This window comes from Rhinolophus sinicus, chromosome 13 (genome assembly GCF_057876585.1).
Source record: "Rhinolophus sinicus isolate RSI-liver-muscle chromosome 13, RSI-T2T, whole genome shotgun sequence".
Lineage (NCBI taxonomy): Eukaryota > Metazoa > Chordata > Mammalia > Chiroptera > Rhinolophidae > Rhinolophus > Rhinolophus sinicus.
In genome coordinates, this window is record NC_142513.1 from 18,296,956 (window position 1) to 18,321,585 (window position 24,630).

At 50.1% G+C, this 24,630-nt stretch overlaps 2 protein-coding genes across 5 annotated transcripts; one reads left to right on the top strand and one right to left on the bottom strand.

The window, feature by feature from the left end:
- Positions 1 to 83: 83 nt before the first annotated feature.
- On the top strand, positions 84 to 10,549 carry BLCAP (BLCAP apoptosis inducing factor). The gene is made up of 2 exons (XM_074317222.2): positions 84 to 256; positions 8,624 to 10,549. Exon 2 carries the CDS (start codon positions 8,800 to 8,802, stop codon positions 9,061 to 9,063), a length of 264 nt encoding a protein of 87 aa, XP_074173323.1. The 5' UTR covers positions 84 to 256; positions 8,624 to 8,799; the 3' UTR covers positions 9,064 to 10,549.
- On the bottom strand, positions 4,366 to 6,864 carry NNAT (neuronatin). 4 transcript variants are annotated; one of them, XM_019750230.3, is made up of 3 exons: positions 6,672 to 6,864; positions 5,590 to 5,665; positions 4,366 to 5,361 (listed from the first exon to the last, which is right to left on the bottom strand). In XM_019750230.3, exons 1-3 carry the CDS (start codon positions 6,741 to 6,743, stop codon positions 5,135 to 5,137), a joined length of 375 nt encoding a protein of 124 aa, XP_019605789.1. In that variant the 5' UTR covers positions 6,744 to 6,864; the 3' UTR covers positions 4,366 to 5,134. The 4 variants fall into 4 exon arrangements, with proteins under 4 accessions (XP_019605789.1, XP_019605787.1, XP_019605786.1 ...); XM_019750228.3 differs by having other exon boundaries at positions 5,585 to 5,665; XM_019750227.3 differs by lacking the exon at positions 5,590 to 5,665 and adding an exon at positions 6,388 to 6,490.
- Positions 10,550 to 24,630: the final 14,081 nt, after the last annotated feature.

Consider the following 24,630-nt stretch of genomic DNA (forward strand, 5'->3'; position numbering starts at 1 on the left):
CACGTACGTAGAATACCTTCAAAGCGTTATGTGGGGGCGGATATTGAGGGGATACCGGGCGAGAGGGACCGAAATTTGGGTCGTACGGTCAGGCGTCCTCCGTAGAGATCAAGCCCAGAAGGGGTCCTCGGCCGGCTGCACTAGAAGACGAAGGGGGCGTCTCCCCTGCTTCCTGCGGCGTCCGCGGCTAGCTGAGTTGGAGCAGGTTGCGACAGCGGAGGCGACAGTGGCGGTGGCGCCATGGCTGGGCTCGCAGGTACCGTGGTGTCGGCATCTTGGGGGAGGGATGAGAGGCCCTCAATGCGTCCGCGCCGCCATGTTGTCCCTTTGGGGTCACCTTAGGCGTCTCCCGGTCCCTCCCTGGGGTTTTTCTTCCGCGCACCCTCGGGGCCACCTCTGTTCGTTGTCACGTGATTATCCCGTTTGGGACCCGGCCTGGGCCTTGGGGGTGCCCCTTCCCGGCCCGAGGGCGGGGCACGGAACTCCTGGCTTCTCGTTCTGGCCTCCAAGGTCAGCGCTCGCCCGTCTGCCTCCGAGATCGGGCGGGCAGAGAGCTGGGGAGCGCGGGGCTGGGGGGCGCGACCATCCCTTCTTCAGCCCCGGGGCCCATGGCAGGGGACCCAGCTTCTGAGAGGCCTGTCACTCTGTCCCCGCCACTTCGGTTGCATTTTTTACGTCAAAAGGAGCGTGGGGGAGAGGAGAGAAAGGGTCTCCTGCCCCGGGCCTCGGCTTTGGTGTCTGGGGTGATAGATCGACGCTCTGCTTTGAGTCTCGCGTGCTTCTTACTCCCTCTAACTTTGCATCAAGTCTGGACACCCATTGCCTTTCTTCCAATATATATGGGGAGTGGCCCTCAAGGGCAGCTGAGCAATGGAATGGCTGGCACACTAATGGCCTGGAAAGAACAATGGGGGATGGGGGACAGTTGCTTTTTCCTTCCCCCTTCCAAGCTTTCTTTAATTTCCTTCCAGGCCTCCGTGTTCCTTTTCAGCACTAAATGTTGGAACAGACTGAGGTCTGTCCTAGGAAAAAAATGGTCTTTCTTGTTTATAGGTTTGGATCGTGTTTTATCATCCCTTTCAGGGAACTGGTGTGTTGGGGACAGCTTCTGTTTGCCCTGCCTGACATGGTCCATCCATCCCCTCAGTCTTCTCTGCACGGGAACACCAAAGCCAGGACCAAAAAAAAGTTCCAGCTTAAGTGCTAATGCCAAGTGTTAGATCTTGTTTATGTGTTTGTTTTAAATCAGAGACTAATTAACGTCAAGCAAGTCTGTTAAAACAGTCAGAGCCCTGGTTGGTTTCCAGTGACCAGATCAATTCCATATCTGAAATTGGTCTTAGTAGAACTGCTGCCAAAAACAGTTCAACGTTTTATCTGTAATATGTTGTTTCAAAGAGGAATCTGGAAGTCTGGGTTTGGCCATCTTTTTGTTGCTGTTCTCTCATATTTGAAACATGCGTTCCATTCAAACCTGTCGCTGTGTGATATACCGTGGACCATGCGTTGCCTGCCTCTCTGCCTTCCCGTTCTGGGAATGCTCAGGAATCTAGATCCTGCTGGGCTATGGACCCTATGGGAGGGAGAAAGGGATGAAGGGTGGGTGAACAGGATCTTTCCCCGAGAGGGGGGTGACCTGTCTCTGGGAAATATAGAGGAAGTAAGAGGTCACCAGGGGAAAAGAGACTGTAATTAGACTAATGTACACACAACATTGTGTGTGTGTGTGTGTGTGTGTGTGTTTGCGTATGCACGTGTTTGTACTTGTGCACATTTAAATCTTGGGGGGTAAAACTAACTGCAAATTCAGATTCTCACTTTAGGGTGCTGGCTCCTGAGTAGATACAAGTTTGAAAATAGATGTCTAGCAAACGCTCACAGCAAACCTTCTCCCTCACCCAACCCCTGTGTAATAAACTGTTGCTGTCCCGCAGCGGAAACCCAAGAATCTTGTCCTCTCTGCCCCTTCTTTCAATCATAATCTAAATTCTCCACGGAGAGAGGGAACTGTGTCACATAGCACCCCACACCTCTGAAAGTCATGGGACCTGAACTCCCCTGGGGCTTAACTTCAACTGCTTAGGCTAAGACACCTCCTCCTTGGGGCAGTCTCGCCTGTGGCTGCTGTCTCACACCTCTGTCCCAGGCCCGTCACAACTCATCTGCTCCATCCTTGGCCTTGTGGGAGCGAAGTCTTGGGGTGATGGAGACACTTTAGGGAAAGGGGAGGCCTGTGGACAGTTAACCCTGTGAACTAAGGGCTTTGCAATAAAACTAGTCATTTCCAACGCCCATTGCTGTCTATCAGAATAAAATATTTTAATGGTATCACTTCTGAAAAAATTTTATAAACAAGATGTGTTTGGACCAGACTTCTAGGCATCACACAGGAATAGAAAGTGAATGAATTCCTCTGTTTTCTCTGTTGCGTTGTGTTTGCTGCCAAAACATGAGGGTTTGGGGATGGGGAAGTGGACGTTACACGCTCAAGCCCACCCATGTGGATTCAGGCCACCAGGGTAGCCCTTGCTTAAAAATGTGTCATCTCACGGCAACATGCTCCAAACCCTGCTGATGGATGGATGGAGGAAGACCCACAGATGGGCTTTGGCAAGATCACCTGGAAAGTCCTGGGGCTGCCAGCAGCCTCCTGCCGTTTAAAGAAGGCACAAGAGGCTAAGGGGGCCCGCTGTGTACAGATCAGCCAGGTCCTTCCATTCTGCTGCAGCTTGTCTCCCTGACCCCAGCTACTTTATAAGTGGGCTGACGTTAGAGCATCTGGGGCAGTGGGGCCCTGGGCACATCCCTCGAAGGCTCTGAGGGGAGGGGCAGCCTTCATTGAGAACACATGTTGAAATATGTTCATGGTTCTGGGAGTTTAGTGTGGAAAACCACAGACACTCCCAGACTTGAGGCCTGCCAAGAGCTGGGCTTCAGAAGGGAGGTATGGCCCTTGCCTGCTGCTGAGTCACCCTAGGGCAAGAGGAGACCTGCCTCAGCTTCAGGCTATGGTAGAAGCTGGAGCCACCCGGCCTAAGGAAGATGGAGTCTCGGATTGTACCTCCCCACCCCAGTCCTATGCGTCCTGATTGCCACTTGGATGGCAGAATGTTTCTAGTATGTTAGGGTTCACTGGGATCTTAGCAGCCCTTTACAGAAGGGAACTGATGGTGAGGGGTAGGGTGACCTGTCCACTTTCCCTGGATTGATTGATGGCAAGCCAATACCAGAACTAAGGTCAGCACCCTCCACCCCCATAATTCTCTGATGCTGAACGGAAGTTACAGGTGCCTCTAGAGGGCTGGCGGTTGGGTGGAGAAACGCAAGGGGCTTGCTTAGGGCAGAGAAACAGGATTAGGTTCAAGAGAGTGAAGTGCTTTGTGCTCCAGAAGTGTTTGTGACAGCTGTGACTAAGGGATTTGGAAAAGTAGCAGAGAGATTTACGGCCTTCCAACTCCCTCCCTGGGTGTTGACCCAGGAACAGGTGTATAGTGACAGGGACACATAAAGCCCCAGACAAGGCTGAACAGGCGGCAGGGCCATTTGCTGAGGCAGTCAGCTGACCCCATGTAAAAGGAGCCCTGACTCACTGAGGAGTGGGAGAGAGGAGAGAGGAGTCTGGAGTTGAGCAGCCAGCCAGCCCACCCACCCACCCTGACATGATGGCAGGGGAGAGCCCAGGGACCTGGTAAGCACCCCTAAGAATATGGAGGCTAATGCTGGGAGAGTCAGAGAACCCAGTAATGGGGAGAGTGAGCTGGACAGAGGTTCCCGGGTTGGGTGGGGGAGGAGACCCTGGAGAGTAGCGAGGCCAGGGAGGATCGGACGCCCTGTAGTGGTCCTGGTGGAGGTTATGGAGGCTGGAGGGCGAGGGAGGCTCCACAGCACTGCTTATCCCGTACTTCCTGTCGTCAGTGCCCACCCGACCCAGTGCTCATTTCCTTGGAGCTTCTGAATGGTGATAAGGCTGTATGTACTGGAGTCCTGACAAACCCCCTTGGGCCCTGACACCCCATTGTGAGGGCTACTCCCACCATTCCCCTCCTCCCATCTTTCCCAGTGATTATCTGCTGAGGCCCCTTAACCCAGGACAAGTGAAGGCACCCAGCCCTCTCAGGAGGGGTGAGTGGTCCCTTATTCTGAGACCACAAGTGAAGACCTTTCTCTTTGCAGAGGGGGATGTGGTCCTTTATCCCAGTACAGTGTTAAGTTGAGATGGAAGTGGGTGTGTGAGGGCCCCAGTGTATTACCATTTTGTTGCCTCCCCTCCCTCTGCCAAGCAGTGTGCTCATTCTGCACTGGGCACATCAGCCCTGTCTTAGAAGTAGGTGTTGAAGCCGCAAAAGAAGTTACAAGAGACAACTGTTTGGTGCGCCTCCACCACCCCGCAGGGTCCTGGGACACTTGCGAGACAGGAGAGGTACTGGTTTTTTATTTTTTGTAGAGGTGGTCCCTGTCCTCCAGGAGCTTACAATCTAGCTGGGGAAACACAACTAATGCACACGTATACAATCAGTACAATTAGCAATTACCACAATATTGACCACAATTGCGTGAGACCAGGGAAAAGCAAGATCAGTGAGGGGCTGGGGGCTCAGAGAAGGTGTTTTAGTAAAGATGGGATTCGTTTACGGGTTGGATAGGTCCGAATTGAGTGACACATTTCTTTCAGGTGGGATGCGTTTAGGAGGCAGTGAGGGGCAAGGGGCTATTGAGGGAGCAAAGGCAGCAAGGCTGGAATGCACGTGCGTGCCCTGGGCGAGGGACAGAGAGGGCCCCACTCTGTTTCTTAGGCCTCCTCCTCCTCCTTCACCCACGCCCTCCAGGCCCGCCACACAGGCACGAAGTTGGTGCCTTGTCTGCTACTCGGAGATTCAGGGCTTCTGGCTGGTGATGTTGGCATGTCCATTCTGCTGGCTGGTGTGGTTGTCTTGATCTCTGTGGTGGGGCTGCGATGTTGCTGTCCTGACTTGGTCCAGATCAGAATGCCTATGCCCAAATCTCAGAGGTCTGCTCCCCCCAACCCCCTCCTCCCTCTACCCCGCCACGCAGTGGGACGGGTGCAAAGGGGTTGGGAAAGGATCTGGTATTGTCGTCATTGCCGGTGCTGCCTCTCCCGGGGCCTACCAGCCCCTCACTGACCTTGGCAAGTGCTCCTCTGGCGAGAGAGCACAGGGGACCCCCCATTCCTGCGCGGCACTGGCTCCCATGCTGGGCGAGATGCACAGGAGCACCTGGTGACGCGGCCGCCCAGGGCTGGGGGCTGGGGCCTCAGTTGGGGGCTCGCCGGCGCTCTCCCAACACCTGCCGCCCGGTCCTCGACACGGTGTATGCCAGCTTCTGCAGGGAGTACCTGAACACCTGTAGTGAGAGACCCAGGACCTGCCCTTAGAGGCGGGCACCCGCAGCCTGTCTACAGCGCTGCTGTGCCCACCCCCACCCCACCCCCTGCCCCGCCCGCCTGTCCAACTAGGAGAGGCAGGCCCGGGAGCAGCTCGTCCACGAGTCAGGGCAGCTGGAGCTTTTCCAACTGTGCTGAAGGCTGCATGGCGGCAAGCTGATTGGACCCACAACTTAGGTATACCTCACTTCTTGCAATGGGCTGGGTCCCTGGAGGATTTCGAAAAGCGAATCCTACCCAGTAAATGCAGCATTCCAGGAACACCTTGAAGGAAATATGCGATTCCTTTGGCAAAGGATTCCTTTAGCAGGGAATTCTTCCTGCAAAGGGTGCTTTTAGGGTAAATGATTTTAAGGAAAGCGCTTTCTTTTGGTGTCTTTCTTTTTACACAAAGCATTTTGCCCTTTTTTTAAAAAAAAAATAAAGCGAATTGGTGTTTTTGGAAGCGCTTTTTTCTCTTCCATTTTTCCTGCGAGGAGCCTTTCCTCTCATTGTTTTCCTCAAAGCGCTTTCATCCGATTCATTTTTCTGTTAGCTCCTTTGTCTAATTTTTTTCTGCAATGCGCTTTTCACCTAATGCATTTTTTTCTGCCAAGTGCTTTTGTCTGATATATTTTTCCTGCAATGCGCATTTTCTTGAATTCATTTTTTTCCCGCGAATTACTTTTTTTTCTAATTGGTTGTGGGTTGGGTTTGGGAGGATTTCTTTCTTTCTTTCTTTTTTTTTTTTTTTTTTTTTTTTTTTTTTTTTTTTTTTTTTGCGAAGTGCATTTTTTGTTTTTTGTGAGGAGTGCTTCTTTCTAACTTATTTTTCGTACCACCCCCGCAAGCGCTATATATATTTTTTTAAAGAAAATTTCCCCGCAATGCGCAGTTTTTTAAGGCGGAAAAATTTCGCTCTGCGAGCTGTAAAGTCTCTCTTCGCAAAACTGAAATGCCCCGCCTCCCTCCTGGGGTCGAGTCTGGGTGTAGCGGTTTTTTCTTACCACGTTGGTCGCTAAGAGCCTCGGCGTTCGTCGGCGGCTGGCGCCCGCCGCGCCCCAACTCTTTGTTCCCGGCCGGGCGCGGGCGCACTGAGAAGGGTCTGCGCTAGGAGGAGGGCGCAGGGAGCGGGTGGGGGCGCGTGGTGCTGGCCGCGGCACTCGGGTAGGCAGGGATCGCGGCAATCAAGATAGGACAGGTAGAGGAGACGGCAATTGCGACGTGGGCTTGCCGGTTCAGGGGCGCGCATCAGGACCCCCTCTCCCACCCGGAACCCAGGCACACTTACCTGCAGCAGCACGCGGAAAATGTACCAGCCGATGATGAGCAGTTCAGCCGAGGCTGCCGCCACTGCCGCCATGGTTCCGAGTGCTGGGTGGGTGGTTGAGAGCGAGTGCTGCCGAAGGCCGCGCGCGGGTTTGCCGAGCTCCGCTAGTCCCTCGGAGTCCGCTGTTGGGCGCACTGCCGCAGCCGCGGTTGCCGCGCCTTAAGTATCCACCCACCATTCGAGTGCGCATGCGCCTTTGGGGGGGGTCCATGAGGAGGGGTAGCCAGGGGCGCTCCTCATTCGCCAGGAGAGGAAAAAATAATCCATCTGCTCTTTCCACACCGACCCCCGCCTCCTGAGTTTCATCTTAGCCCCTTTCCAGAAGATTCTGCCGTGCCTGCCTTTAAATTTTAGTGTAAAATGGAGGGGAACTGCACCTCTGAGTAGCGCTAAGGGCAAGGGTAGGGGGTGCGCGCCTCTTGGTGCGGAGCCCCTCTCTTCGAGCCTAGTGTCCAGTGCCACACCACAACCCACCTTGGGTATGGATGGAAACCTAATTTAGAGAGCGATCGTCTGCCCCGCGGAGCAAGAAAAGATGCTCCTTCCAGGAGCCTTGGCTTCACAAACCTGTGCTCAACACTTTCTAACGTTCGGTGTGTTGTAAGCCCACGCCCTCTGCTTCACGAGTCACTGAGCGCCTAACCTTTCCCTGATTACTCGAGTCCCACTTCTTAGGTTGTAGATCTACGGCGGTGGCAATTATAGGGAGCCTGGCCAGGGCACTAAACTCTAGGCGGGAAAGCGGTAGTCACCGCGTATCTACCCTGTAGGAGGGATGCGGGAGGGATTGGCACCTTTGTCTGCGCGGAAGGGATGGGATGAGCTCTCCCGAGAAGTGTTTGGAATAAGCTCTGGGATAGTTGCTGCTGGACAGGTCATTTCAATCTGTCTTCTGCACCCCTTCCCCCAGGCCCTTGGTAGGTCTTCCTCAGCCAGCGAAGTTCTTTGTACCAGTTGTGCTGGGCGGCTGGAGTGGGGTTTTGCTACCGCCACCAGAGGGTTGTGGCTGCCGTAGCTCCGTTTCCACGCACAGCGGGAAGATCTGAACGCGAGTGAGGTCCCGGTGCACCGGTGGCCCTCCGCTGGAGAGCCCCGCTCTCTCCAGCGAGCTGCCTGGTACAGGGGCCAACTGGCATTTGCCCCTATGTGGATAGAAAATTAATTTTGATTAAAAGCTCACAGAGGTCAAGTTCTATACAGTGCCAGCAGCAGATGGAGTGTAAGTGATCCAAGCGAGGTCAGTTTGGATGAAGTGGCACGATGATTTTTTTTTTTTCTCTTTCTACGTCGACTTTCGAAGAAGTTGGCTGGTTTGGACAAAATGACGCCAGGCTATTTGAAAAAGGCAAGCTTGTCCCAAGGCTGCCATCGCAAAACAAAATATTTGGTGGTGGTGCAGCCGCTGCAGCTTGCGAGGATCCATTGCCTGTGATCTCCGGCGGGCAGTGCGCCTTCGCTTTACTCGCCTCTGAGCACCTGCTGTGAGACAGAACCCTGTCCTTATCCTGTGGGGGCACAGCACGGAGCCGGTGGCCGGCCGGTGGCAACCACAGGGCGGTATTGTGAGGTCTGGACCCCTTGAGGACGGGCCGCAGCCCCAGGAGGCGATACATGATCTCTGCTGGGCAGGGCCCAGGCAAAACCAGTCCACTGTGCTGGACCTGCCGGAAGAGCCCTCTGGTGGAGCCCCTGAGAAGCCCAGGGGAGACACCCCAGGAGGCTTCCTGAAGTGGTGACTTGGAGAAGAGTAGACTTTCATGGGTGGGCAGGGAGGAAAGGGCATTCACATTTGCTGTTGTTAACCATGATCCATTTTCCCAAATAAGTATACATTCTGTTCCTGTTTTTTTTTTTTTTTCCTGTCTGTCTGTCTGTCTTTTTTGTCTGTTTGTTGTGTTGACTTTTCTCTTCAGGATCCTTGCTGCCTTGGTGATCCCGGGCTGACAGCCAGAGAGCACAGCGGCTCAGCTCCTGCAGAGTGAGGGTTGAAGAAAGCAGAGGGCAGCTGCCCACGCCTGCTGGCTCCCATTAGGTCGGTTCCTGCAGCGGTGCCCGGCAGCCTTGGCGAAGGCCCTGCCCGGCAGAGATCATGTATTGCCTCCAGTGGCTGCTGCCCGTCCTCCTCATCCCCAAGCCCCTCAACCCCGCTCTGTGGTTCAGCCACTCCATGTTCATGGGCTTCTACCTGCTCAGCTTCCTCCTGGAGCGGAAGCCTTGCACAATTTGTGCCTTGGTTTTCCTGGCAGCCCTGTTCCTCATCTGCTATAGCTGCTGGGGAAACTGTTTCCTGTACCACTGCTCCGATTCCCCGCTTCCGGAATCCGCGCATGACCCCAGCGTTGTGGGCACCTAACAGCCTGCCCAGTTAGCTTTCCAAGGAAGCAGAAGACGGGAGGGGAGGCATTGACATAGGTCATAAAGCATTGGAGTTTCAAATCCCGCGGCCCGCGGGTGCCACATTCCTGACGGCGCCTTTTTGGCCTGTGACGTTTTATCCTTATAATGTGAATAATAGCACTGAACGGTGCTTTTATTGTAGAGTCCTATAGTCGTGGGTGGTCTTGTGGTTGTGTGTGTTCTGTCCCCATCTTGGTCCCAGCTGGCAGGATGGCCACCCCCTCTCCTCGTTCCTGCGAGGAGTCTGCACCCATCCTGATCCACTACCCCAGCATGACCTGGGCAGATAAAATGCCAGTCTCATTGTCACCTCCATGACCCCTCCTTGTCAGGGTCTCCTCCTTTCCCAGAATGTTCCCAACTCCTCAGTCCCTGTCCTGATGGCCCTTTAGTTCTCTTCTACCCCTTTCCTTTTTGGGGAGCACCTGTCCAAGACAGGGCTCGTTTTTGCACTTATCTCGAATTTAAAGAGATTGCTGACGCCCAAGAGCCTCGCTTTTTCATCTTCCTTTCCTTGGTCAGCAGGCTAGACAGAAACATGTCTTGACTGTTTGTTGTTCACAAATCTCCAGTATTTTTTCACTTCACTTTTAAAAAAAGAAGTAACAGATACGTGTTGCTCTTTCCCCCGGGTGTCTGGGCTCGTGCTCAGCCTCGCTTTCCTTCGCCCTTCCTCCGGCCTTCCTCAGCTGTCCCGAGGAGGGGGGCCTCACTGTGTCTCCTGTGACCGCTCCGCAGGATGGACGTGTGGTGTGTTCACGTACATCTAGCGGTCCCCGGCCGAGTGAATGGGAGAGTACCTGTGTGTTTCCTAACAGCCGTGAGCCCCTATCTTGATAGGTGTTTGGATATTTTTTGGTGTGCCGTACGTGTGTGTGTACGTGTACAAATCCATGTGTATATTCCTTTTAAAGAAACTTTATCAAATGTGTTCTGATTTTGAGGTTTAGCAATAGCTAGCTATCGTAGGTGCCGCTGCAGCTTTTATTTAGCATGGGGATTGCAGAGTGACCAGCACACTGGACTCAGAGGTGGTTCAGACGAGACAGAGGGGAGCAGTGGCCATCGTCCTCACGCCAGGAGCTCCTTCAGACCTGCACATGTAGACTGGACATTGTGAAGAATACACGGGAAGACTTGGTGACTGTCACTGACTTTTTTCTGCGCTTCCATCACAAGTGTTGGCACATGAGACTTTCTCCTGGCCCTGCCCACTGGGGATCAGCGTGGTTGTCCTTCCGGTCTAAACCGTCCATCTTTCTCTCGCCTGAGCAGGGAGGAAAGTGGGCCAGGCGGAGGACAGAGCTGGAGGCCGTCCACCTAGGGAATGGGACCGCGAGGCCACACTTGTGGAACATTTGGACTGCTATTCCAGAGCTTTTATTTCTGGTGTGTTCGTTGCACAGCTGTTTGAAATGTTTAATAAAGCTTTATAAACTTTACTTTGTGGTTTTATGTGGCTGCAGTCCATTTGGGTCGTGGTGTTGGATTTCTAAGTTGGTGGGGTGCAGGAGGTAGCATGGAGGGGCTGAGTCCTTGGCGCCAGAGTACCTTGGCCCGAAAATTTGATCTGCTCTCTGGAGAGCAGATGGTGGGGTTGGGGAAGGGGGAGCAGAGGGCAGGCCAGGCGGCGAACAGGAGGGAGTCTGAAAGTTTTCAGAGATGAGACATTTGCGTTTCTCAGCTCCCATGGCTCCTCGCCTGAAACTGTTTCCCTCCATAGGAGATTTGAGTAACCGATCCCTTGACAAACAACTTAAGACAGCTGGAGCTCTAATCATCAAGGATTTTTATGGTGCTGCTTTTGAAGTAAAAATAAAGTGAAACCCCTTATGGCATTCCAAGTGGAAAAATAAATAAGACTGGCCATCCAACCTGGGGGCTCAAGGCAATGGCCGCAAGCGCCACAGTGGTGCAATTCAGTGTCGTCGGCGTCCTGTGGCTGTGACCTCTGAGACAAAGCAGGGTAGCTTGTCAGTGTCCTTTGCTGGATGTCCACCTCTCAATCTTTTCTAGAAAATGTAACAGGAGCTGTGTGCAAGGCACTGGGCTGTGGTGAGGGTTTATTAAGCGAACAGTTGCAAAAGGGCTTTGGTAATTTCATAGAAGTTCACCTGTTCTACCTAGATTGTTTTTCATTTCTTGCTGTAAAGTTTTATATAGTTTTCTCCTGTCCTTCTAAATCTCCCCATTGTCAGTTTTTCATTTGTTTCATTCCTAGCGTTGCTTGTCAGTGCTTTCTCTTTCCTTGGTCAAAACTTGCCAGAGATTTTGTCCATTGTAAAGGTATTTTCAAAGAACCAACCTTTTACGGATTGTATCTGCTGAGTATTTTTCCTATCTGATTCTCTAGTGCTTTTATCTCTGAATTCTTTTCTGGGTTTCTGGATATATTTCGTGGTTCAGCAAAGTCTTGACAAGCTGAGGAATCATGCATGTGGAAGGGTTGGTTTGTTCAGCAAACACTGAGCCCCTGTACCGTGCTTGCTGGGGATCTCAGGGGCGAGACTAGGCCTGACTGTCCAGGACCACGTGATTCTAGCCTAGTGGGAAGACTTAAGAAAACAGACAATTGCAAATTCCAAAAACAAAACAAACAAACAAAAAAGGCTTTTGTGGCCCCACTCTCCTGTGGAGACACCTGGATGATACATGAAGCCAAGATTATTGCTTATTTTGCTCTCCCTCAGAAAGCAGCTTTCTGTTGTAGGTCAAACCTTGCTTAAGAGTCACAAACAGGTCTCCCTCTGGAAGATTTCTGACCCTTTCCAGCAGGGTGCCAGCAGCCCACCCCCTCCCCAGGTGACTGCCACATCAGCATTCTGTTTGCCCACCAGTGCTTTCCACCTTGCCAAGGCAGCCCCACCAACATCTCGTCCCCCTTCCTGAGATGCTTTTTAAGAAAATGAAAAGTAGATACCTCTTCTAGAAAGAAGCAGCGGCACCTTGCAGAAATGCTCTGCAATTCTGCTGGTCTCTGGGCTGCTAATATGACATGGTTTCTCACGAGACACCTGGTAACCGCAAGGCCCCGTGAGGCCTAGCTCTGGGCTTCTTTGAGAACTGGTCGTGCCCTGCTCTGGGCCTCAGTTTCCTTATAGGCGAAATGTGGTCTTCCTAGCCCTCATAGACTAGGATCTTAGAGTCCTCTTGGATACACTAGAGAAAGGTGACTGAGCCCTGGGAAGGCGGCAGTGCCCTTGCAGGACAGCCTACATATGCTGGAGTCTGTGTACCATGTGAGCCCAGATTTGCCTCTGTCAGGAAGCCTTCCTGGACTTCATCCCTCTCCTTGGAGATCGCTTGCCTAGAGGACTTTGCTCAGCCCTCTGTGGAGTGCTGGTGTTAGGGTTAGGCAGACTTCCTCTTCCATAGTGACTGGAGTCCTCCTGTCTCCCACGGGGGTCGGAATTATTTCACCAGTAGGTCCTTGTCAGAATCCCATGCAGGATTAGGCCTTGGGGCCACATGGTAGACAAGGTGGACATTCTGTGCCATCAGAGAGTCATCCAGGCTACTGAGAAAGGGGATGACATTGGGTAGATAATCATATACATATATACAAACTATGGCTTGCGGCAGGTGCCATACAGGGATTCTAAGGGGATCTGACATTCGGCTGGGTTGGTATTCAGGCCGAGACATGAGGACAGCTGTAAATGTTTGAGCAGTGAAATAATACATGAGATGTTATTTCCCACCATCTAATCAAGTATCTCTGTGCTTCAAGATACCGGGCTGAAAGTAAAATGAAGGCCCACTCGTACCTGGTTACCCTAGAATCAGAACCCAAAAAGGCTTTTGGGGATAGAGCTCAGTCTATTTCAAGCTAGAAGACTGTGTTGGGAGATACAGGGAGGGTCTAAGGCTGACGTGGTGGTGGCAGACCCCAAAACTCAGCCCTGAGAACTCTTCAGTTTCCAGCTGACAAGAACCATCACAAACAAGGAATGGGGATCCGGGGTGACCCAAGCAGAACAGCATTCAAGGTGGGATGCTTTCAAAAGGGAACAGGCTAGCATTTGAGCAGTGAAAGCAGCAGGGTTCTCGAGAAGGCCATTGCCCGTCTCGATCATTGGGTACAGGAAGAAGTAGCTCTACTGAGTGATGGTGGGTGAGGTCGGGAAGGCAGGAGGAGGTAGGCTGGGGAGAGACGAGGACAGAGAAAGATGATCGAAGGAAAGCTGACTCCCACTGAGTAGCTGCAGGAAAGGAGGGCAGAGAAGGGTTCTCACCTGTGTCCAGTCGGCTGGCAGAGCCAGAGCCAGAGCCCAGTCTCCTGGCATCCAGTACAGAGCTCACCCCTCACCCCCACCTGCTCTGTAATGGGTGAAAGGGTCACTGCTCTGAAAAGAGGGAAGAACTAAGAAGCACTTGCCTCGGCAAGTGATGGAAGCCCATCCTGACGGTGAGGGGTGCATGTGGTCTCAGCCCAGCACCTTGCACCCCAGTATCTTCCTGAAATCCAGAAGAGAGGCAGAGTTTGGTCTGCCAGGCTTTGGGAGAAGAAGTCTGAGTCTTGAGAAAAACTTGGATTCTAGAGCGAGCTCGGGGTGAAGCAGGTAAGCTGGCTAAGCGCCGGCTAGAGGCTTCAGACAGAAGTCCTTGGTCCCCTTTGGGCTGTCAGGACTCAACAGTGAGTAGAGGTGAACTTGGGGAACAGTTTAGGACTGATGAACCTTCAGAGAAGAGGCTTCTGGGAGCCCCAGGCTCGATGCCCTCGCCTTTGCACTGCACCTCCCTGAGCCTCCGTTTCTTCCCCTGTACCGTGGAGACAATAACACCTACCATAGCCCAGCTCAAAGTGAAGGAACTGACCCTTATTGGGCTCGGGCCTCGCAGGGGTGCGATCTGATCATCTAACTGTCCCACTGATGCAAGGACCAAGCTCTGAGAACCTGATGCAGAAGAAGACCAGGCCCTCCTTGAATGGCTCGGCTCAGCAGGAGGGAAGGCACCGAGACAGTCCTGAGACAGATAATGACAATGCCACGTGGTCTGGGCTGTGGTGGAGGTAGGGAGAGAGCTCGTTTGGAAGGGCATACGTCAGCACCTCAGTGTGCATTTCCTTATTTTTTGCAAACCCCCAAATGACAACATCTTGAAAGGGAGAGGAACACCACGGCACAGCTCTTTTCTGAGAGGCCAGAATCCTGGCTCTGCATCCTTGCTTGGCCACCAGCTTCCCAGGACCTTCCATGGATTTTTTTCCCCGTCTCAGAGAGAAATCACTACCTGTCCATTGTTTTCTTCACAATGATCCAGTGTAGGGACGTGCTGAGTGCTCTGTCAGATACGAGCTGCACATGACCTTTCTCCAAAGACTAGTCCTTTGAGTGGTTCGGGCCTCTCACCTCTTTTCCCAGGCAGTTGTGCAAAGTCTGCACTTGGATATGTCACCACTTCTTCCAAAGCTAAATCCTCTGCCAGATCCCTGCCCCGCACTGATAGTGGCAGCCCCCCCCAGGTGGGGAGGAGAGGCAGGGAGCTGAGGCCACACTCTGCTGTCTCTTCTCCAGGCCTGTTTGCCCATCTTATGGGAAACATCAGTGAACTTTACCCTGTTATTTCAGTCTTAGAGATTTTGATTGAAAGAAAGTGTGTTACAACAAGCAAGTGTTTAGCCAAAGGATTTTTTTGTGTTAAAGAATAAACTTTAAGTCCCTTGGGTGCAGAACTGTCAAGAATCTTAGATTAGAGTCAAGGCAGACTTGGAAGGGTCTCTGAGGTCGGAAGACAAATACAACCTTCAGTGGTTCCTTGTCAGCTGGGTCCCATCTTAGCTTGGCTGTCAAGACCTTACACAACCCTTGACGGTGGGGAGTGGTCCCCTTGACCAGGCCCAGTACCTGCCTGACCAGACCTGGCACAGAACTTGCTGGTTGGCGGGCCAGGGGGTGGATGGAGAGATGGCCCAGTCCATCAATCTGTAGACTCCCTAAGGAATTAGGTGGCCCAGTCTTTCCTAAAAGTAGTGGAATTGAGTTTGCCTCCCGAGTCTCCTCATGGCAACGCTGAAGTGACTATATTTTCCAGCCTCCAGACTAACATTTTATACACAGATACCACAGACACTAATAGCTCACAAAGATGTGTGAGAAGAACCTCACCTAAGGCTCCCCAGCTTGGTGTCCTCCCTGTGGCAACAGGTGGCCATGAGTCACCCCCCCACACTTGGCCTCAGTTTCCCCATTTGCAAAATGAGAAGGTTGAACTAGATAGCTAATCCTTGAGTTCCTGTCTAGCTCTAGCATCAACCTTCATATGCCCTGGTGCCTAGAGCAATAATTGGACAAAGAGCATGGTGACCCCAAGATCGGGGTCAAGTCCACGTCTTGGAGCATGGACGAATCGTGGTGATGGCTGCAGCTCCCTGGAAGATGAACTTGGCAGGAACTGGCTGAGAGAGTTTTCTGCTGATGGTGAGACATCCTGGCAGAGTGTATACAGGTAGGTTGATGCAGGTGAGGAGTGGGGTTGGGCTCTCCCTCTCTTGTGATCCCCGAATAATGTTTCCTTGTAGAATCGGAAGCCTCCAGGACTGATGGCTTCTGTAGTCATCCATTCATATTGGCAAAGTAAGTGAACCATCTTTTCACACACTGCTCTGGCAGGGCGTCCAGAAGGGCTTTCTGCTCCCACCTCTTAAATGCCTCCCTGTATTTCATTGTCACTGTGCCTGGAATCATACCTTCCCAAAGCCTTCTGGTGCCCTGTCCAGGTGGCATGTTCTCTGAGAAGGCTGTGGCCCTGAGGTCTTCATAATCAACCAAGAATAGCTTAGCTCAGAGAGGCATGAGGAGAAGGCTTGTCCAAAATTGGGGCTCTGACAGTTGAAAGGAAAATAATAATTTGTTTCCCACCTCACCTCAGAACACACACCCAGATTTAGAAACTATTTTAAAAGACCATAAGGAGCTATGAGCCAATTAAAAACCAGGGGGAAAGGAATTGGATATTTAACAAGTGTCTGGATGGGGGAGCCCCAGCAAGTTAAAAACCAACAAAATGACATCAAGAAAGCAAAGACCAACCAATTTGACTACATCAAAACTAAATATTTACAAGTCAAACAGTATCACCAACAGAACCAAAAAGCAGAATGGATAAGCTATTCGCAGATCCATGATGTATAAAAGAACACGCTCCAAACCTTAACAGTAAAAATGCAACAGATAAGTATATCATTCACCTAAACACAGTCTATAGAAGAGGAAATAGAATGGACAAAAAAATGTTTTGAAAAAAATTTATCTTCATATTTTAATACGTAGCACCACACCTGATGCAAAGTAGACACTCAGTAAATGTACAAATGCAGAGGGTACCAAAAAACATATACACATTTTAAGAAAGGAAAAAACTGTATTAAAATTGTATTACTCAATATATACTGAGAACAAAAGATGAATACAAGTCATGTATATACATTTTTTTGGCACCCCTAGTATACAGGCCATTTACACTTTCTTGAAACTTTCATCTCTCTCTTTCTCTTCCACTATCATATTACTTTCCAAAAAGTTTACACCAATTCACGTGCGCAACCACTGAATAGTACTGCCTGTTCCATTGTATCCTTATCAGCATTGGGTATTCTTAAACATTTTTTCCTAATTTGTTGGTAAAAACTTGTATTTCCTTGGCGTTTTTCATTGTTGATCTTCGGTTATTAATGAAATCAAATAAGATATGGTGTCTGCTCTTGGGCATACAGTCAAAGAGGTAAGAACGACACACACTAAAATGCTATGTAGTAAGAAGATGGCCAGAGACATGCTTGGGACATAGGCAAAGCATGGAGCAGCTAGGGGCAGGGTGATACAAGTGTGAGGCTTTGTGGGAGTATCCGGGGGAGGTTCCTAGAAGAGGTGCCTGGATGAGTGGGAGTTTTCAGAAGTGGGAAGTGGATGAACTCACACAGTTCAGGCTTGCCAAAGCATGAAATAAGAGGCAGGGCCTGGAGAAGGCGGGACCAGATCACACAGTGCCAAGTCTGTCTAATTGAAGAGTTTGGGCTTTTTCCTTTTGACAACAGGAAGCCACTGAAGCATTTTGATCTGACAAGTGCCATGGTAAGATTTCTGTTTTAGCGTTGCTTGAAGACAGTTGGGGTGCAAAGGCCAATGAGGAGATGATTGCCTTGGTCCAGGTAGAGAGGGCAAGTCCTGAATTAGGGTGGGGGCCAAGAGGGTGGAGAGAAGTTAAAATCAGGAGACTCTGCTAACGACTAGTTGCTGGGATTAAAGAAGGGGAGCCAAGGATACCTTCTCTGTTTCTATCTTGGGTAACTGGGTGGATGAGACAATACCCAGGAGACCGAACAGGCTTGCGGGCGGCGGGGAGGCTGAAGGGGGATTGTTGAGCTTAATTTTGGGCAAGCTGAGTAAAAGGTGGGCATCCAGGTAGAGACAGGTAGAGGATTTAGATCCAGCAGGAGATTTGAGCAAAAGATTTGGGTTGTGACTGGTGGTGATTGTAGCTATAGGCTTTGGTCAGGTGGCCCCAGGAGAATGTGGCAGCTGCAAAGAGAAAGGGGGGTCTGGACAGAGAACCTCTTCCCCAATTTAAGAGGTGGGAAGAGAGAAAGAAGAACCCACAAAGGCAAAAAAGGAAGTCAGACAGAGATGGAAAAAGTACCTGGAGCCTGTGTTGGCATGGAAACCCCGGGAAGTGGAGCGTTTCCAGGAAAGAATCAGCAGACAAAAGAGAAAAGCCCACTTTTCTCGGCGAGCCCACTGGACGGAGCAATTAGGGGGCCCCCAGATCCTCACAGGAGCGCAAGGTGGGCAGAGGAAAATGAAAGGGGAAGAAAAGTAAGCAGCACGGCCTCCTGTTCCTGGGGAGTTTGGAATACTCGGGAGAAGCTGCTAGGTTACGGTTTGGGCCAGGGAGAATTTCTGAGCTGAGTTGAGAGGAGGTAAGCATAGATGTGATAAAGGAGAGTGAAAGGGCTGTCACCTAAAGTCCTTCTGTCTGTATAAATCAGAGGCAAGATCAAAGCACAAGGGTGGTAAGGAGGAAAAACATCCATTGGTGGTGACCTTGACTAGAGCTGTTGTCAAGTTGGAAGGTCTATGCGCCAATTTGGAGCTCACAAAGGAAGTGTGGGCATCTCTCAAGGGGGATAGATGGAGAACGAGGGATGAGCTGAAAAGAGAAGGTGCAGAGTTTGCGGAGCAGGGCCAGACACTGAGCGGTGACTGGCGCTCCTGGATTGATGCAGGAAGAGGATTCTGCTAAGGGGCCGGGGGCAGAGGAGAAAACCAAAAACGCAGCATCTAAGGAGCCCAGGGAAGAGAGAGTTTCCAGAGGTCAGGGTGGCCACTGGTGGGCCAGATGCACAAAGTCTGGGAGGTGAGGGCATCCCCGGGATCCGGTCTTTGGGGAACTTTGCAGCAGTAACTTTGGGGGAGGGGCAGAAGCCCCCCTGGGTGGGGATGACCTGGAGTCTGGTTGAGAAAGCAGGAGGGGAAAGGAGGACCTGGGGGGGACAGTGGGGTCCTGGAAGGTGCTGTTTCTTACACGCTGACATTTGGAGGGAGGAGGGCTGTGTGCGCCCTGGTTTGAAGAACAGGGACTAGTAGTGAATGAAAAGGGCCCTAGAGCTCTGGGATGAAGTGCAGAGGTGAAGGGATTAGTTGTGTTGGTGGAAAGAGACAGAACTGAATCTTGTACATTTTACCAGGTAACCTGATCTCCACGTTCTTCTGGCGGCTTTTCCCGCTGCCCTCTGGGTACTTATTACAGCTCTAATTAACGGTGGTTTCATCCTTCCTGTTCTGGGGCTGTGTCTTATTCATTTTTGTACCTTTCGGCACCTAGCAACAGGCAGCAAACTAGGTAGAGGCAGAATAATTACTTTCTGCTTGAAATCAAATGTCTGCAATGGAGGTTCAGAATTTTCTTTTATCAGAGATTTTGTGACAATTCCCAGGGAATTGATGAACAAGGGAAAAAAGTCAAGGTTGAGGCTCTCTGGATGTGAGGCTATCTGGGTCTCAGCAAATGCACTCTGCACTCCAGTGTGGGCACAGCCCATTACAGTTTATGTGGTGGGGTCATGACCATTGTCTCATCTGGTCATTGCAACCCCATCCTCCCACCCCTAGTGAGGCAGACAGCCACCATTAGCCCCATTTCACAGGTTAGGAAGCTGAGACCCAGAGCGGCAGGTTAGAGGGAGAGAGTGATGGGCAATGAAGTGAGTGGGAATGGGGATACAGTCTTAAATGGTCTTAACCACCACTACCTGGTGGTGTCTCGTAGACATCGAATAATTCTGTTTCTTCCATATTTGTACTGAAGTCAAAGTCAAGAGAGAACTTTGGTCTAAGTGGCTGAGCTCGAGCCGCATGCCACCCCCTGACAGGACGTGGGAGATGAGAGGCAAGACCTAGAGGAGGGCCCTCAGTGGCTTCTGTGTGAGTGAGCAGCCCAGGTCCCATCACAGCCACATAAAGTAGGGAACAGGAAATTTCCCTAAATGTAACAAGGGACATTAGGAGGTAGTAAGGGATGCTAGAAAGCCCAAACCCCCAGTCATCCATTATAAGAAGTAACCAGCCCAGAGGCACGGAGGAAGCCATGTCCAGATAAGAGAGGGAGAGGCCTGAACTAGACCAGTGGAGATGGAGAGAAATAGATCAGAAACGTGTAGTAGATACAAACCAGGAATAATTGGGGAATGATCAGCCATTAAAGTGAGAGAGAGAGTAATGACAGGGTGACTCCCATTTTTCTTGGGTAGATGGTGGGGTGGGTGGTAGGGAGGCCCCTGGGATGGGGAACACAGCTTGGGGAGCCAGTCTGAGGAGCAGGACAGTGGACTCAGATGCTGCCGAGGGGTCAGGGTCACAGCCAGATGGAGCCCAGTAGACACTTGAATCTGGGATCTGGGGCTCAGGAAGAAATTTTCCTGGAAGTACCAGCCCAGGGCCATGGCCACTCAGAGAGTAATGGGAACCCCGAGAAAGAGCGAGATCACCAGAGAGAGAATGGGACAGGTGGGACAGGGCCCAGGGCAGAATCATGAGTTACAGTGACATTTAAGGAACCAATCAGGTGTGGGCAGGCAACAAAGGAGAAAGAGAAGCAAGGGCCTGAGAGATGCGACAACTAGGAGAGTGGGTTACCATGGCGACCAAGGTAGTGAAGAGTTTCAAGGAGAAAGTAATCAACACTGTCAAATGCAGCTGAGAATTCCAATAAGATAAAGACAGAATATTTTCTTCGGATTTGATGATTAGTAAGCTTTTGTTGACCTCAATAGGACCATTTTGGGGAAGTGATGGGACATAAACTAGAATAATGTCAAGATGTGAGAGGGAGGTAAATCCATTACTAACAGTCTTTTGAGGAGTCTGGGAGGAAGACTTCAAGATGTGAAGAATATGGGTGGGGAGGTTGGACACAGGAAAGACGTGAGCCCACCAACTCCCAATACGCGATAAGCATGTTTAGTGACCAAAGTTACCACATTTTCTAATTTAGCACCTATTATGTGCCTGGCAGTATGCTTAGCACTGTGGATACTTTGGTGAATGAATTAAAATAGACAGAATCCCTGTTCTCATGGAGCAAATTCTTATGGTGGTAGGGGAGAAACACACGAATCAGATAATCACACAGATATTCGTACACAATTTCCAACGTTGGTAGGCACTTCGAAGGGAGGGTACTGAGTGCTGGAGGGTGTACAACAAGGGGACCCACCAGCCCTAGGCCCACTCCAGGAGGTTTCCCTGAAGAGGTAGCACTTGAACCAGGTTGTTAAGATGGGGAAGGAGTTAATGGGACAGAGCACATTGGGGTAAAGCATTCTGGGTAGAGGGACCCAGCCTGTGCAAAGGGAGGAGAGATGAAAGCAGAGAGGCAGGCAGTGCTGGCCGTGCAGAGTTTGGAGGCCTGGGCTGAGCTCTGAGTACATCCTGAGACATACGTAAGGGAAGCAGGGTTGAGCCCTCCCCTCGTATGTCGCTGTAATCTGAAACCGGCTGCTCTGTGGAGAAATCACGAGAGGTATCCTAGGTCGGCTTGGAGACCAGTTAAGAGGCTTTCATTGTCACGGTGGCCAACATCTGGACACAACCCACACATTCTGGTTGGGCTCGATGCTGGGTGAAATGAAGAAGGGCAGGGAAAAGAGGTAGTGAGGATGACCTCTGAGTTTCTATCTTGCCTTACTTGGTGAGGTGGCAGTGCCGTTCTCAGAACTGGAGAGCCCTAGAAAGGGATTGGATCTGTGAGGCAGACCACAAATCTGGTGGTAGACAGCCGAGACGTCCGAATGGAGATGGGGAGGAAGTAGCCAAATGCATATTTCCGGAGCACAGAGTGAGAAGTTAAAGAGACCTGTTCAGAGCTCCCAAGGGATCCTGGGTGGAACCGTGCATTGAAGTAACGTCAGGATTCTGGAGCATTCTGAGGCCATGAATACTGCTGAGGAAGAAGCCAGAAACCGAGCCCAAGGCGCACCAACATTTAGGGACTGTAAAAGGAAAGAAGAATTATCCTAGGGTACTGAGAAGAAAGGACCAGAGTGATCTTTCAGCAGAAAGATGGAATGGTCAGCAGTAGGTATGTACAGAGAGATCAGGGGACAAGAGCTGATCTGTGAGCCCCTCCAATGTGCACAATCACCGTGGCACCCTCAGAATTGGGCAGCATGGTGGCACACCCCAGAGCCGGTGAGAGAGACTCCTGGGGACCTTTACCAGAAGCAGCTTGGGGATGAGAGAAAGGAGGAGGGAGCAAAGTCTAGGGCTTTTTAATCCTAAAGGAAAGCAATGCTGGCATGTGAATCTTCCGAGGGAAGTGAGTCTGAGTGATGAAGCGATTAAGGATGGAGACAATTAGTGAAATGAGCTCCCAAAGGGGCTGAGATCAAGTGTTGAGGTGGATAAATTAGTTTGGGGCAATAATGTGTATTTGACTGAAAGGGGCAAAATTAAATTATTTACCTTTTAGAGAGTAACTTGATCTCCGTGTTCTTTTGGGAGCTTTTATCTGACCTGTGTACTCATGACAGTGCTATTTAGCATGAGTTTTCTCCTGTCTCCTGGCTAAGATTGTGTCGTATTATTATTTTTTTGTGTTTCTAAGCACCTAGCGACAGGCAGTAAGTGCTTTGGGTACCGAATCAGTATTTTCTGCCCTGAATTCAAATATCCGAAGTCAACATTCAAACTTTTGACCAAAAAGAATATATGACAATTCTTCAGAAATTATGATGCAGGAAAGAATTGGGATGTTAAGTCATGGGAGGCAGGGTTTTGGGTGGGTGGGTGGGTGGGTGGAGAAAAAGTAGGAGTGGGCTCCTCTGTCTTTGTAAGTTCTGTGCCATTTCTGCATCTTTACATTCACCATCTCATATGAATTTCACATCCCCACACAAGACACAGCATTACCCCATTTCATTGAGGAGGAAACAGAAACCGGAGACCGAAGTGCCTTCCTGACACAGAGCACAAGTGGCTGGAACTGGTTTCAGACCTCGGTCCGCCCAGTATCTCAGTCCTTCTTCCCAGGACCAGGTTGAGCTGGAGAGGAAGAAGGGTCTGCAAGGTCCAGGCGGACATGGTGCTGGCAGAGGGTTGGAAGTGCAGTCCAACTGGAGACCTACCAGATATTAAAGCCGCCTATCCAACTGCCGTGATGAAATCTGTAGTGCTAGCACTGGAGCAGGTAGCGCTCTTGTTAAGAAGCCTCCCCACCATGCAAATGAGATATGAGGTCAGACAATTAAGTTCACGAACTCATCCTAGAAAAAAGTGCTACATACCTCACTGCTGAATATCACTATGGTCACCTTCAAAGTACTCCCCTTGGGAAGCTATGCACTGATGCCAGCACCTAGTCCACCCTTTAAAGCAATTTTGGAACTCTTTCTGGAATGGCCATCAGAGCTGTCATTGTATTACCCTTGATGTCCTGAATGTCATCAAAATGTCTTCCTTTCAATATTTCCTTTATCTTCTGGTAGAGAAAGAAGTCATTGGGGGCCAGATCAGGTGAGTAGGGAGGGTGTTCCAATAGAGTTATTTATTTACTGGCTAAAAACTCCCTCACAGACAGTGCCGTGAGAGCTGGTGCATTGTCGTGATGCAAGAGCCATGAATTGTTGGCGAAAAGTTCAGGTCGTCTTTTTCACACAGCCTTTTCAGCACTGCCAAATAGTAAACTTGGCTGTCTGTCCAGTTGGTACAAATTCATAATGAATAATCCCTCTGATATCAACAAAAGTTAGCAACATCATTGCAATAAGTTCATGGACTTAATTGTCAGACCTCGTAGACACTCTATATTTGCATCTAAAATTTCTAGATTTAAAAAGAATGTTTGTCTTTAACCCATGTGAAATGTGTATTCATGTATGATGTGACACAGAGATCTAATCTGACCTTTTTCCAAATAGATAACCAGTTTGGCAAGTGTCATTTATTGTCCCCACACTATCTTTTCTCCCAGTTTCCTATGTCTAGATTCTATTCAGATCTGTTGACCTATTTGTCTACTTCTAGGCCAATACTAGCCAAGCTTAATTTGACTACCTGATAAGGTAAGCACCTTTCCCTTCCTTTCCCTTTATTCTTTTTTAAAATTACCTTGGTTGTATTACACATTTACTTTTTCATATACATTTTTAGAATCAGCTTCTCAGAGTTCCATGGAAAATAAATCCTGTTGGAATTTTGAGTGGGATTGCATTGAAGGAAGAAATAACATCTTTTGGATATCAGTTCTTCCCATCTGTGGACATTGTATCTGCCTCTGTTTAATCAGTCTTCTTTGTTTGGTTTGATTAGTAATGCCTTTTAATAAAGGTTGGTTGCTTTTGTCATCAAGGGTTTTCACATTTCTTAATAGGTTTATTCCTCAGTACCTTATCAGTTTTGTTGCCTTTGTGAGTGAAAAAAGTTTTCCTTTTTTTTTCTTTTTTCTTTCCAAATTTTAATCAATTTACTAATCATAATGCTTTATTCGCAGACATACTCAGAGTAAATGTGCTTTGTCCCTGGGCACACAAATGAGAACACAGCACACATGTAAAGCAGAGCTAATTGGCTGGAAATGAATTAGCATTTTTGAATTAAATTTTAATTATACAAGTAATACATGAATATATTTTCCCTGAAATAAAATTAAAGTGTTACAGATAAAGAAGTCTCTACTGACCTCCCTCACTCCACCTCTACCTCCCGCCCCTTCCCCCATTCAGAGGTAGTTGCTCTTAGACGTTTGCTGTTTACCCAAAATCTTTCCCTATGACTGTTGAAACACATCTTTTATTCTCTTTTTGTGTGTGTTTGTTTGCATAGAATGGTGGGTACATACTGGAGGTATTGCTCTCATCTTGGTGTGCCCTACGAGCCTCCCGGTACAGCAGCTGGTGGCAGGCAGTCATAACTGATTATACCATGTTTGATTTCCTTGCTTCCTAATGATTGATGATTAAAATCTTCCCAGTGTCACTCCATCAACACAAAACTGTAAGCTCTCCCTTGGATATTACCCATTTGCA

What these genes read in the sequence shown, in the direction of transcription:
- NNAT (XM_019750227.3), bottom strand. Translation starts at nt 6,743, where the DNA reads ATGGCGGCAGTGGCGGCAGCCTCGGCTGAACTGCTCATCATCGGCTGG. An exon ending in TTTTCCGCGTGCTGCTGCAG is followed by an intron (nt 6,491 to 6,671) that starts GTAAGTGTGCCT and finishes CCCTCCTCCTAG; the next exon opens with CGCAGACCCTTCTCAGTGCG. An exon ending in GGCTCTTAGCGACCAACGTG is followed by an intron (nt 5,362 to 6,387) that starts GTAAGAAAAAAC and finishes CTCTCACTACAG; the next exon opens with GTGTTCAGGTACTCCCTGCA.
- BLCAP (XM_074317222.2), top strand. Translation starts at nt 8,800, where the DNA reads ATGTATTGCCTCCAGTGGCTGCTGCCCGTCCTCCTCATCCCCAAGCCC.